Source organism: Cyprinodon variegatus, unplaced genomic scaffold (assembly GCF_000732505.1).
Source record: "Cyprinodon variegatus isolate N-32 unplaced genomic scaffold, C_variegatus-1.0 Scaffold173, whole genome shotgun sequence".
NCBI classification, from domain to species: Eukaryota; Metazoa; Chordata; class Actinopteri; order Cyprinodontiformes; family Cyprinodontidae; genus Cyprinodon; species Cyprinodon variegatus.
In genome coordinates this window covers 798,059-811,705 of record NW_015150626.1, presented here as the reverse complement: position 1 = coordinate 811,705, position 13,647 = coordinate 798,059, and the positions used below count along the sequence as shown (strand labels likewise).

General features: G+C 37.2%; 1 protein-coding gene across 11 annotated transcripts in view; it reads right to left on the bottom strand.

Moving 5' to 3' along the window:
* Positions 1–653: 653 nt before the first annotated feature.
* LOC107087110 (fibroblast growth factor receptor 3-like) overlaps positions 654–13,647 on the bottom strand; it is a 64,124-nt gene continuing 51,130 nt past the window's right edge. For 2 of the 11 annotated variants that reach the window (XM_015378481.1, XM_015378489.1), the window contains exons 6-14: positions 13,431–13,554; positions 12,582–12,772; positions 8,138–8,282; positions 7,450–7,631; positions 3,268–3,413; positions 2,057–2,178; positions 1,824–1,934; positions 1,555–1,745; positions 654–872 (exon numbers count right to left, since the gene is read on the bottom strand). In XM_015378481.1, the coding sequence (XP_015233967.1) occupies positions 669–872; positions 1,555–1,745; positions 1,824–1,934; positions 2,057–2,178; positions 3,268–3,413; positions 7,450–7,631; positions 8,138–8,282; positions 12,582–12,772; positions 13,431–13,554 (1,416 nt within the window). In that variant the 3' untranslated portion in view covers positions 654–668. Of the gene's footprint in view, positions 873–1,554; positions 1,746–1,823; positions 1,935–2,056; positions 2,179–3,267; positions 3,417–7,449; positions 7,632–8,137; positions 8,283–9,743; positions 9,889–12,581; positions 12,773–13,430; positions 13,555–13,647 lie in introns of all 11 variants that reach the window. The other 9 variants (XM_015378483.1, XM_015378490.1, XM_015378487.1 and 6 more) reach the window with 7 other exon arrangements.

The following is a 13,647-nucleotide window of genomic DNA, read 5'->3' as shown; positions in this document are numbered from 1 at the left end:
TTGATTTTTTTACTCGTAAATTTGTGAACTGTATCAGCTCTTATAAAAAGATGCAATTTAGTCATAATGGCAAAACTTCTACTCTTACAGATATAACATCTGATTTCACAAGTATGTATGTGTTGACAACAAGATACACATCTTAAATTCAATTACCTATTTTCAGTCACATAAATTTAGACAACTAAGACAACATGGAATGCTGTAAAGAAAGAAAAGAAAAACTGCACACATTTTATTGTATTTTTTGTATGTGTCAGACAGAAAGTAGTGCATTGCAAAAATGTAAATGTAATTAATTCTATTTTCTTGAAATAAATGTATTTTGTGATGTTTGAGCAGGTAGGTAAGGCAATTTGCCAGTGGAGCAAGATGATTTAAATGATTTAAAATAAGAAAAAAACAACAACCCTATTATCTTATTTGAAGTGCATTCTATCTAATAATCTTAAGGCTAAAAATACTAATTTCATCGGCAGATCATCAAATTTACCTTGTCTGTTTTTGAATTGTTTTTCTTTTAGTCATCTTTTAGAACAGTTTTTACAGTGAAAGGCATTTTCTCAAATCGGATGACAAGATACACCCTAAAATAAATCCTGTTACAGGCTGCAAGAAACTTATAATCAGGAGTGCAGGTCAGTTTACATCATGTGCCACTTTGTATTCTACAATGTAATCTGCTGTAGCAGAAATGCAGCGACAGCTAAATCCAATAATATAAAGATGAAATTATTATGAAAACGTACATTTGTGGTCTTTTTGTAGTAGTCTATGTTGTGCACGTCTCTGGCGAGACCGAAGTCGGCAATTTTCATGACGTTGTCGTCCGTCACAAGAACGTTTCTGGCTGCCAGATCTCTGTGGATACACTATAGGGAAAAACAAAAAAAAAGATGTAACATATTTAATAGTATTACAAATGACATAAGAGATATATTTCATATGTGTAAGAAATATACATGTTCATTTGTTTTCCATTTGTTTAACTTGACTTTCTAACTTGACTTTCTCCTGTCATGGAAGCACTTTAATAATCACAGTTTAAGGGTGCATCCTTACAACCTTTTAAACTTTTTAGATTGATATACTAAGCAAACGTTGATTCTTTTAGATTATATATCTTCTTATAAGAAGATTGTACATGAAATAAGTGCAATAAGCTTCTGGTACAGTAAGACAATTTAACTTCAAAAGAATCATGATATATATGGTCAAAACAAGGTAAGGTTCAACATGTTGTAATCATGCTAATTGCTGAAAAAAGAAGAAACTAATAATTCTTGGTCACAAATCTTTGATTAGAACATCTTTACTGCCTCAGCTTTTAAAATGATGAATAATACATTGAATATTTCCAATATTGTTGTAAAACCATATTCTGCATCACCAATTAAAGCTACAGCAACTGCAACCTGAATGTTTTCCTGAATTTTATCGAATCAGTGACGTATTTGTTTGTATTGCTATAAAACAGAATCCTTCACATGTAATAACCAAAAATAAATGATTCACAAAGTAGGAGAGAGAGAGAGAGAGAGTGGTGGGGCTGACCTTCTGCGAGGCCAGATACTCCATGCCTCGGGCGACCTGATAGGCACAGGACACCAGGTCTTTAAACGTGAGCTGCTCGTCAGGGATCTTGCAGGTGTCAAAGGAGTAATCCATGCCCGGAGGACGCCTTGCCCTGAGGTACTCCCTCAGGTTCCCCTTTGAAGCATACTCAACCAAGACGTAGAGAGGACCTACGAGACAGAGAATTGCTTTTCAGATATCTTTTCCCTCTAGGAGTTAATATTTCTCCATTTTATATTGAGGCTCACCATCTTGAGTGCATGCTCCCAACAGGTTGATGATGTTCTTGTGTTTGCCTATCATCTTCATCATCTCCATCTCTGACACCAAATCTGACAAATCTTTATCTGTTGCATCATCTGGGAAAATAAATAGTGCCAGTATCAGAAACATTGCTGATATCTCTATTTATTTTTGGTGTCTGTATTAGACATTATGTAAATATAATATTCTGTTAAGGGCAGGTATGGTGATAGGTAACCTTTTAGCATCTTCACAGCAACGGTCAGAGGCTTGTTGGGCTTCTCCTTGTCAATGCCGACGGCCTCTGCCATGACCACCTGACCAAAGCAGCCTTCCCCCAGAGGTTTACCCAGAGTTAACCTGAAAACACAAATCCTTTTAATCCCCAAACTCTTGACTACTTGCTTTAAAAATTCCCCATAACCTCCACAATGGCTGAAAGGTGTTTTCCATAATATAACTTGACAGCTGCAGTGTTTTTATTGGCATTTTATGTTTAAAACCAACTCAGAGTAGTGCAAAAATACAAATGGAAAAAAGAGTGCGCCTTGCTTTTTTTTAAGTTCAGAGTCCTATACTCCAATACTGCTAGAAAAAATGTAGAGCAGATAAAAGCATTTCCACCTTAATGGACACTCTGGACAACAGGGAGCTATCAATAGGCTCACAATAAATCTGGAGGAGCAGCAGAGCTCAGGTACAAGAAATCATAAACAATTTTAGGGTCCATTTATTTGTATAGCACAACAGATGATGACCAAAGTGCTTCACTTTGAAATAAAACAAGATAACAACAATATGAGCATGAAAAAAATAAATGTTCTTTATAACTATCATAATGAGAAAAAAATGTAACAGCAAAGAATCGACACTGTCTTGCTTACTTTGCAGATATGTTTGAACTTCATTAGCAAAGCAATGGAAGAGGATATTATCTTTTCTAAAAAATGGAAACCAAAGTGATATAGAGATTTAAAAGTAGCGGACCCAGAATAGACCTTTGGGGGACCCCAAAAGTCAGGAAGCCTTAGAAGAACATCTTCTAAATTAAGAGACAAGCTTCTATTCTTCAGGTGGGATTCAAACCCAGATAAAACTTTGCCTTTGATACCAACCACTTACTCAAGCCTGGGAATTAAAATCCTTTGTTCCATTGGAAACTAGCGCACACCTTAATGTTTTTGTTTTATTAAAAAAAAATGTAAAGAAAAAAATATATATCTTTTTATGTTTTGTAAAAAAAAAAGAAAAAAAGAATACCATTTGTGTTTTTTCTTCTATTACTAAAAACTCGTAGAATTTTGTCATTGTATTGTGACATATCAAAAAGTTCAAGAAGTCGGACTATGTTTGTATTAATTGTTTTTTTTTACGCAGACAGCTACACAGCACAGAACAGGTTCCCTGCCCTGCTAAAACATATCCCTTAGTGCTGCTGTTCCTTCTCACCTTGTACGGGGAAACTCCCATTTAGGGTCGGAGGGCAGCTCCAGCTCTGAGACGTTGGCCAACATGGGCCCATCACTAGATGACAGCCGAGCAATCCGGACCAGAGGGGTGTTTGAGTTCATGGAGGAGTTAGAATCCAAGGAAACCTGCTTGGGTGCAAAATAAAAAAAATATCTGTTATAGATTCTGAAAAAAGTACAACACACCTAAACAAGGAGGTAGAAAGAAAAGTGAATTACTACATTCAGTCTTTATTTCGTCATTTGACTACATTTTCTGCTAAAATCTTCCCTTTTTGATCATAAACACGCTTAAAAGATCTGAAATTAATAATAGGGTTAAATCATAATCCAACGAGAGGGTTACTGAGACTCCATATACAATCCTATAGCAGGGGAGGGTGAATGTTTTTAATCCAGAACCTCCAGACTGATAAACAGAGAGGGAGCAAGAGCCTGAGAGCAATATCTGTCTTGCAAGTGGCAGGATAGAAGCTTTTTCCCAGGAGGTTTTAGAAGTAATAACCACCTAAAAAAAAGACAATGAAATTAAATAAATCTAGAATAACACCGACATCAGGACCTATCCTGAGTTCTGCACTTTGAATGCAGTGTCTTTGGTGGATGCAGATCAAGGGGTGTCGAGAGATCCTGCAGCACATTTCAATGCATCCTAAAACGTTTCGAGCAGTGTGTTTTGACCTTCCAAGTTTTGATGCACATCAACCAATCAGAGAAGCTTATATGGTAGCTGGCAGGGAGACAGACACTGTATCCAAGCTGTGATCTCTGTTTCCCTAGAGCTGTCAGCATAAAACATTCATATAAAATGGAATATATATATCTAAAGGTCTTCAACTCTGATAGGTTAACATGAAAAGCCATGAGATGAGATGAGATCTCCAGCAAAATATTGTTTTACTGGACTGTGGTGAATCAGTTAAGAAATGACCTGCATAATATATGCAAAATTGCCAATGTAGTATGTAAGATTTTATATTCAGTTTTTCATGTTTCTTACCGCATACCTAAAATATGCTTATATTGACTTCTAACCGCTACGATCAGAACCATGAAATCTCTAATTGCCTGGCCGGCTGAGGGAGCTATTGCTGGATTCCCATTGACCGCCTTCCCTACTGGTATATGGGCGTCTACTGGTATATGGGCGTTTACCAGGATAATAATCCTGATTTAAGTTTTAAAGTCTACTCTCTCACTTAAAAACATCTTGAAACTGCCTCTTTCCCACTCATCATCTCTTTATGGCATCTACTGTTGTACAAAGGAGTCCGGCATTGAAGCGTGTGACTTTAATAAGCACAAACATCTAAGATGAGGCGTTGGATACCGTTTTGCTAAAGATGAAAGTTTTTTTAAGGTAACTTATAAAAGCATTGATTAAGGCACTTTAAGACCCTTCCCAATGTTGAGGACCTCTGGTGTACATTAGAGCATTTCAAGACGGACATCCAGAGCTGGCGACCACTTCTGCAAATGGAGGAATTAGAAGTGTGTGAAAGGGTTTGGAGGCTGGTCAGCCATCTATATTCATCATTGATCTCCAGCTTAAGATTTTAGGTACTTTCTCTCACCTTTTATCTTACAGCTTCGGGGTGGGGGGTGGGGAACTGAGTCCTAGGATTTTGATAAATATGTTTGTGTCAGTATACTGAACCGTCCCCTTTGGGGGAAAAAGGGGGTGCAACGCCACCTACTACCTACAACAAGTCATAACTGTAGAATATGAGAAATATGACTTTAGAAAGCAAAAAAAGAGAAAAGAAAAAAAGCAACAGTTCTAATTTGAAGCATGAAAGTAATATCTGACAGAACATGCCTGCAGGTTTACAGGAGATTTACTTTGAGTTATGAAAAGAGAGGAGAGAACTTGGAGATTAGCCTTACAAAATTGAAGCAAAGATTATAGAAAAATGCAATAAGAACTTTCCCTCTGCTGCCTTATAAGACCATGCACTCGAAGGTGGAAAAATTAGAAAGGACTGTCTGATAATCCTCCTGACTCCAAAAAAGACTCTTCGTTATATCTCAGAAACAGAACGCTTAAAGTAAAAGAATCTCTGCTTTGTTGTTTTCCAGGAACGCTTCTAGAAGTATAATTTGAGGTGAGCAACCTGTCAAGCACAAAGCCAGAAAGCTGGAATTTGATCAAAATAGCTTTACAGCATATATTCTGGACACAGAGTCCCGAATGTTGGTTCCTTTATGTCTAATGTCTTATTGCTTTTTAACAATAGAGAATTTTCTCTACTATAAAGGAATAGAATTAATTGATAAATATTGATTAATTCAACCTTGTTTTGAACCAGTTTCTGATTCCATTTTTAAACATAACACGATTTCGGTCAAAGTTTCCTTCAAGACCTGACTTTGTTTTTCTGAATGGAGTCTTGGATCTACCTCCAGCTTGTTTTAGAAGCAGCCCCCAGCAGGAAGAGACATAAAGGATTCTTCCAATTGCAGGTTGTGCTGAGGCAGCTGCTTCAACTTTCGTGTTTCTCTCCAAACAGTTGAGTGTGAGAGAGTGTGTGTTACACACACGGTGAAATCTAAAACTGACACTGACAGTTGGAGGAGGGCATAAATATCCATGTGCTGAATCTGCTCCAAGATAAATGTGAACACATGTCACCAGTGATGCCTTACAGTATCCCAGCAGGACAAGGGGAAGATCCATGACAGACAGGTGTGTGATACATGACTGAGTCCATTTGTGTGTTATGTAGAATCTGGAAATGAGTTCAGTTTTCCACATTTTGCGCTTACTAGGGTTGCTGAAGATACCATGTTAGTTTAGTGCAGACCCCAAGGGAGTAGCGAGACACCAAGTGCAGGGTCACATGATGCTTTCATTATTGTGATCTGATTTCTGAGGTATATGGAGGGCAAAATATACAATGAAATACATAATTGTGAATAAAGTAAATAGAAAAATGTATAATTTATTTATTTATCAAATACAGTAGGTCCCAAAGTGGGGGTGGTTAGACAAAAAGTGGGGTGTCTGAAGTTTTTTGACAACTGTGATGTGGTTCCTGAGACATACGGAGTGCCAAGATCTATTATCAAATACAAAAATGTGATTGAAAGAATCAAATTTGAATTTCTCAAGGCATAACTGTGAAGTCCAATAGAAATAATGCAGTTTTTGAATGTTTTCCAATTATTGCTGATTGTTTTGAGTGAATTGCCCCAGTATCAATAGCAGCACCTTTCCCTGCAAATAAAGCTGCAGGTCTTTTGTCTAAACTGAAATTCAATTTCAAATTCAATCAGCTTCAAATTATTGAAGCTGATTGAAAGAGATAGGTCTGCTGACAACAACATTAAAAACACAACAGATTTAGATTGAACAGGCTTTCTATCAGGATCAACCAGTACTTAGCTTTTTCTACTGGCCCAACTCTGACTACCTTCTCTGTCCCTGAAGAAAGGCATCCCCACAGCATGATGCCCCTACCGCTCTGCAACTCTGTGGGGAAGGTGCTTTTAATGGTGCTGCTTTTACACTAATAAACCCCTGAAGCCTTTAATGAAAAGCTGTAGCTGCAGGTGACCTCTAAAGCAGATTTGTGGCCCAGGATTTTACTTATAGGTAAGATTACAGAATACAATGCAAAAACTGATCCAAAAAGGCATTATTTAAAATAAGAGTGGTATTTGGCTTAATTTGAGATGATAATTATGATGTGCCAACTGAAAGAGTAGTTTTGCACAAAAACATAAGATATAACATATGAACTTGGAATAAGAAAACACATTTCTTTTTCCTTATTATTTTAAAAGGAGTTTATCCTATTCTGTTTGAATATTGTCTAAAAGGGAAAATACAGTTTCAAGAAAAACTCACTTAATTACATTTTAGTTTTTCCAGTGAATAAATAAATGCCATGCAATTAATATATTGTTTGCTCTTTTTAGATTTCAAGATAATTTGCCCAATAAAAAAATAATACCTTAGAGAGGTGAAGATATGGGGTGTGAATACTTTTGCTGTGAAAAATATAAATTTGGACTTATATCTGCTGGAGATTGTTTTTTTTTTTTTCAACCTAATGATATATAACTTCACTCTGATTTTCTGCATCCAATTGGACAAATCTAAACAAGTAAGAAGAGAGAAAAGGAGTTGGAAGATTGTGCAAATCTTGTATCTACTTTCTGTTACCTGTCTCTTAAGGGGGAACTTTGACAGTTTCTGCACAGGAGGTGTGGGAAGAGTCTTCTGCGTGGTCATCCTCATGCGGCAGAGGAAGACGATAACTACGGCGAAGACGAAGAGCACGCAGCCCGTCAGGTAGATGAGGATGTCGGCGTAGTAGTCATCTTTGCTTGAGTTCACTGCTTTCAAAGGAGGGGGTTCAAACACATTAGAGACAGTTTAGCTTTCAGAGTCCAAAAATCTACTTCACTTTTTCTTTTAGTTGCAGAAACAAATCAGAAACCAATTTTTTTCAGAGTAAAGAAACATGCATCACCACTAGTTTAGAAGTGCAGCAAGTAATTATAGCTGTTTCTCCTCATGGAAGCAATTACAGTCTTTAACATAAAGCACAGGGGTATTTTAAGCTGTCTCATAGCCTGAAGATGTTTGAAGAGATGATTTAAACTGATCAAAAGCTAGAAAGGCTTTCAATTTCATGCCTTGTCCTTTCAAATAAAAGCATAATAACATGTACTCAACAAATTCTAACTGTTGGTAATGATGCACTAAAATGTACAGTAATCAGATTAAAGAGCAATGCAAAACATAACACTGCATAAACACTTCAGTAGACATTTGCCTGAGAGAAAGATGAAAGAGATGAACAAGAATCAACAAGAGTCCCGTGTAGTAAAGAGGGATATACCTGGAAGCACCGTCAGCCAAGCGGAGTGGTGAGCAAAGCCGATTGAATTCCCTGCCAGACAAGTGTACTCTCCCGCATCCTCAAAAGACACATTGGTCAAGAAGAGAACCTCTAGCTCCTTATCTGTTGTGTTAATACCGGCCGTCTGTGGAGGATGAAAGGGGCATAGAGACAGAAGAGGACAGAGAGGAGAATCCATGAGCCCGAAGGATTTTTAGAGTAAACACCCGACACAACCTGGAGAAAAGGAGAGGGCCGAGGATTCAGCTTTGCCGCCACCACCAGCTTAAGAGACACCAAAGAGGCCCAGATACCACGCTGTGAGAAAAAAGGAAAACTTTTCATCTGAGCTCAACTGAATTATATATATATAAATATTTTCAAGGGTCAGTAGGGCTTTTTCCAATGGAAAATTCAGACAATTCCTTCAATCGAGGAAGATTGGTAAAGGTCAAAGGCTTGAGTATCTGTGAGTTATTGAGCAGAGCTTTTAATGGGATTTATTTAACAGCACAGAGTGGTAAAAGATAAGCACTTTCAAACTGAGACACTAACAAAGCTCCTACCTTCCTTTCCCCATTCAACCATGAAAAATACAGCAGAGGTAAAAAAAAAAAAAAAAAAAAAAAAAAATTGGGAGGAAATGGTATAAATATGGCTGCAAAGAACTCCACAAATGGGCAACCACATTTTGACGTGCGCTGTTTCAGACGATACCCTATTATTCTTTAAGTTAGCAACGATGGCCAAAAGCAAGTTGAATTTCTGTTTTGTTTAAAAAAATATCCTCTCCAAAAATCTTGAGCTATTCATTTAAATCTTGTCGATTAGTCTAAAACAAGATACTTGCAAATTAATATTTCTAAATATAAAAAGAAGTTTGGAATTAGGAAAGAAATGTATCGCACATTTTAAATGTATTTTAAATGGCGAAACAAAAAATATATGTACATATAAAAGCAATGTTATATATACGCATATAAAGAGGATTTTATAATCTTAAATGTAATGAGTCTCAGTTGACGTTTATTTCAATAATCGATTAATCAGGATTAATGCGATTTATAGTTTCAGCCTGATATCACCTGAGCTATGAGTTTTTCAACATTAACTAACATTAGAGCAGTATGGAGGAGTCAAAGTGCCTCAGTAAGGAATGTTGCCATCACAGCGCTGTGCTGCATACTTTGATGTAAAAGCCCATTAATATTGGTGGTGAATGCCTTCTCTGGGAAATCAATAATAATCTGTGTGTGTGTGTTTGAAAAAGATCTGGTCAGTGAGGGTTTTATAGCTGGCTTTTAGGTTTATAGTGCATTTTGTGTCAGGGTGAGCCTTTTGAAGCCATCGTCATAATTAAGAATGCAATGTTGTGTTTGTTATTGATTAGGGTCAACATGGCCCTTTGGAGTTAGAATGAATGATAGCTACTCACTAGCAAGATGTGATTATATCAACTCGTTTGACGGATGTGTGTCTGTGTGGATGTTTGTGCTATTAGCAAGTCAAGCAGACCCACAACCAAGAGGAGCATTGCAGGGGAGGGCAAGCAGCGGAGAGCATCAGGTGTGGCGAAGGTGGCTCTGGCCGAGAGCTCAGTATTTACCTGGTTTGTGTACCATAAGCCAGAAAGCTTTTTCCGACGTGCCTACAAAGTTTGAAGCACGAAGCCAGTACTTCCCAGCATCTTTATCTGTCACGTTGGACAGTTTCAGTCTACTGTGAGTCACTTTGTGTTTACTGACATTACTCTGTGAAAGGAAAATCAAGAGGCACAGTGAGGCATTGTCACAAAAACCTGCAGCAGCTAAAGAAAACCTTTTATTGTATGAGCTGAGCTGACTGAGCAGCCGTAACTGTTGGAAATGTCAGCTTGGAGATGAAGTCTTTAGGGAAATTGTGACTAAAATATTTTACAGGAAATCAAAGAACAAAAGATTTGACTTAGACTTGCAATTTAAAAACTCAGGTGTGGTATAAAATCTCATACACATTAATGCATCTGTGATTACATACCAGCTCTAAGCTGCCCTCTATATACCTCAACTATTAACCCAGTGAAACACATTAAAGAGAAATCAAATTGTGTTTTAATGCTTGCTAAATAAACATTAAGGGTTTGACTCTTCTCTTTTGGCATGCAGAACCACTGCTTTGTCGTAAAGCATTTTTCCAGGCACCAAAGATTAATTCAGGCGGATCTTACAAAAAAAAAAAAGAAGAGGGACCCTTCTCAAACCCTGAGCTGTGTTTAAATGCTGCAGTCTATGCCACACATAGGAAAGTATATCATGTCTGAATGAGCTGTGGTTAGTCCAGATAGAGAGGCACACACTAGTTTCTGTAAATACTGTTTCAATTATGCGGTGGTCGAAAAATAGAGCCTGGAGCCGCAGTCTGGGCCAACAGACTTGCTTTCCCCCTCTTCACACTGTCTGTCCCTTTGCTTATCCATCTCTTGACTTCATCTTGTTTTTTCTAATAAAAATAAATCACTTTCTCACACTCTCCGTAAGTCTGCTGGATGATTTATAAGTTAACTTTTTTTTATTGAGCGCTCAGAAGGATTTCTTTGCATGAAAATTTACATCAATTAAACTATTGACAATTTAAATGCATGGTAAATGAATAACCAACTGCAGTCATGGTTATGTAAAGGTAGCATAAACAGGGGACGCTTGTTTTTGTTCTAGTTCTAAAGAGCGAAACGACATAAAGATACGAACACTTAAAGGGATCCATTAGTTTTAACAACAGACGTTATTTGAGAAATACTTTTTTAATACAATATTTTAAAAATTTTACAAGACGTTTAGCTTTAATTAATTAAAATCAAATAGATGTCTGTGCTGCAATGCACTCTGGGTAAATGCTAGTTACTTCAGGGCTAGTTTCTCATTTATTTTCTCAGGAAATACATGAATAACTTTTAACACATTATATTTTAGTACGCTTAGCATTTTTGGGGAGGGAAAAATGTAATTTAGGTATTTTTTTTCTAAAATTTTTCGTAAAATATAGGGTGACCCGGATGTATATCTGGATGCAATTAAGCAAATATGATTTTTTTTTTCCTGCCACGAGTGTCAGTAGCTTTTTACATTAATAGAAAAATCAGAACATAGTTAAGCCAACATATTAACTAGTCCTGGATCCCTTTAGAAGCTATTAACGCTAGATAAAATACCAGACATTTTCTTAACTATAGTAGAAATAATAATAGCCTTTATGTTTTAAATAGTACATAATTATATGTGTTTTTGTTTAAAGCTAAAAACCTTTTTATTAATACAAAATATAACATTTTAATCCAATTATAGTTTGAAGAAATGGATTTGGCTAATATCTGGTGGACACAGCGGTTATTCTAAAGGCTTTTCATTGTTTTACATTTTGGCCACCTATGACATTAAACTTTCTACACTGATTGCTGTTCTTTTAGAACAGTTTTGTATTGTTATTTTTAGTTTTTATAAGTATTGTTAATTTTTCATTCACTCTTCAAAAGCAATTCAAACCCCTTATAAAACTTTAGTTTCATCAAATGAAACCTTTGTATGGTTAAGGGAGAATCATAATTTATTCAGACATTGATATTTGAGACAAAAGCAAAACAATCGATGACTACAGCTGTGGAAAAATGCTCTGTCTTTCATTCTAGCTCTGTGGTCATACCCCTTTTTGTCTCTTTTCTCACACAAGCCTTCATCTAACCCCAGCCCTCTGTCACACGTTCACTCTCTCCCTGCTGACTTTGCCCTTCCTTCAGTATCCCAACTCATTTTTTCCATGGCTTTTTTGGGTGCCTCTTTGCTCTCTCATTCTCTCCTCCTCCTCAAACCACGCGACGCAGCACATCTGACGGCAGCGGTGGTTAACTGAGCCTGTCTCCCTCCCTGCGTTGCCGCCACCACAGCAGTTAGCTTAGTCCAAACCAGATGTTTGTTTTTATTTCTTCTCTCCAGAGGGAAAGACAAAAAAAAAAGCTTGGGGTGCAAAAGCCCTGTTGGTTTGCGACAGGAGTCTTCCAATTTTGAGTTAATAATGGGTTTAAGTTTTTGTCCTGAAGAAACATTTTATGCTCTATTCCTGAGAACCAAAGCTGCTTATGAAACGAGACCATCTAGTAATTGGACATTGTGACGGGAACACTCTTCCAAAAGAGCATTGAGATGATGCAGAGAAAGAGCAGAAATGACTGCTTTGATTTGCAGCAATATCATTGCTTAATGGGTTTACAGTTTCACAAACTCCAGCATCTTGTAATGATGCTTTAGTGTTAGCAGAAAGATGAGCTCTTCAATTAAATATGGCTCAGTAAACCTGTGGGTCCTGTAGACCCACCTTCTGCAAAGGCTTGTTAAAAAAGACATCTGGGGAAAAATGAACTGAGTAAAATGATCACGAGCTGAGCCTGGCTCCAGGCAGACTCATCTGAACCCACCTTTAGTACGTTCACATAGGGAGCGCCGTCAGGACCGTAGCGGCTGCCGTTCACCTCGATGTGTTTGAGCCATTGGATGTGCGGCTGAGCGTCACTATAAACCTTACAGTGAAACTCCACGTTGCTGCCCACCACCACTGTCTGATTGGCTGGCAGGCCGGCCTGCAGAATTGGCCTGTGAGGTGATCGCTCTAAGGGAGACATGGACATATTAATTAGGCAAGAAATAATGTAACAGCTATATAAGGTTTTAAACCAGATTGGACAGATAAAATATTCCCTGTATTATAAGAAGCCCTAGCTGAAAAATGAAATCTTAACCCCATAGGAAAAACAGGAGCTGTTTGTGCCACATTTAAGAGCTAGTTATTAACATTTAGAATAATTCTATTAAAGCTTTGTCCAATTAACACGGCTCTTAACAAAGTGAGGTTGCCATCAAAATGAACTCCCGAGTGGAGCAAGATGATATGGCAAAAACTAACATCACAATATATATCTCAAATCTAGTCAAAATTTTATAATTTTGATACAAACAAAATAAAAGCCTAAAGAAACTGCCCTCAACACAAAACCTATGACCTTTATTTTTGTCATTTAAAACTTTTAGAAATTATGCTTTAAAAAAATTAAACTTATAAAAAAAAATACAGAAACCCCAAAACTTCAGGCAGTAATAGAGGCTGTAATCATTGACCGTTAAGTAAAATAAACATTGAATTGAAATTTGTTTTGGCATAAAAATGTTTATGTAAGACTGAATAAGGAAGGTACAAGTATAGAGCCTTGGGGAACACCAGGGATTAACCAAACTCTAAAAGAAGGAAAAAGATTAAAGTAGAAGTTTACCTAAAACATCCAGCTGATAGGTGTGGCTTATAGTGCCGTGCTTGTTCTGCACCACACAGGTATAGTTTCCCCGATCAGACGGAACAGCACTTTCCATCACCAAGCTCCACTGCTGATGTCTGAGCTGAAGAGAGAAGGGGAGGGGGGTGGTATGTGTCATTACAACAGTTCAGATTAGAAAGTCCGTCTACAGTAGTCAAATCCTTCTAGGATGAAG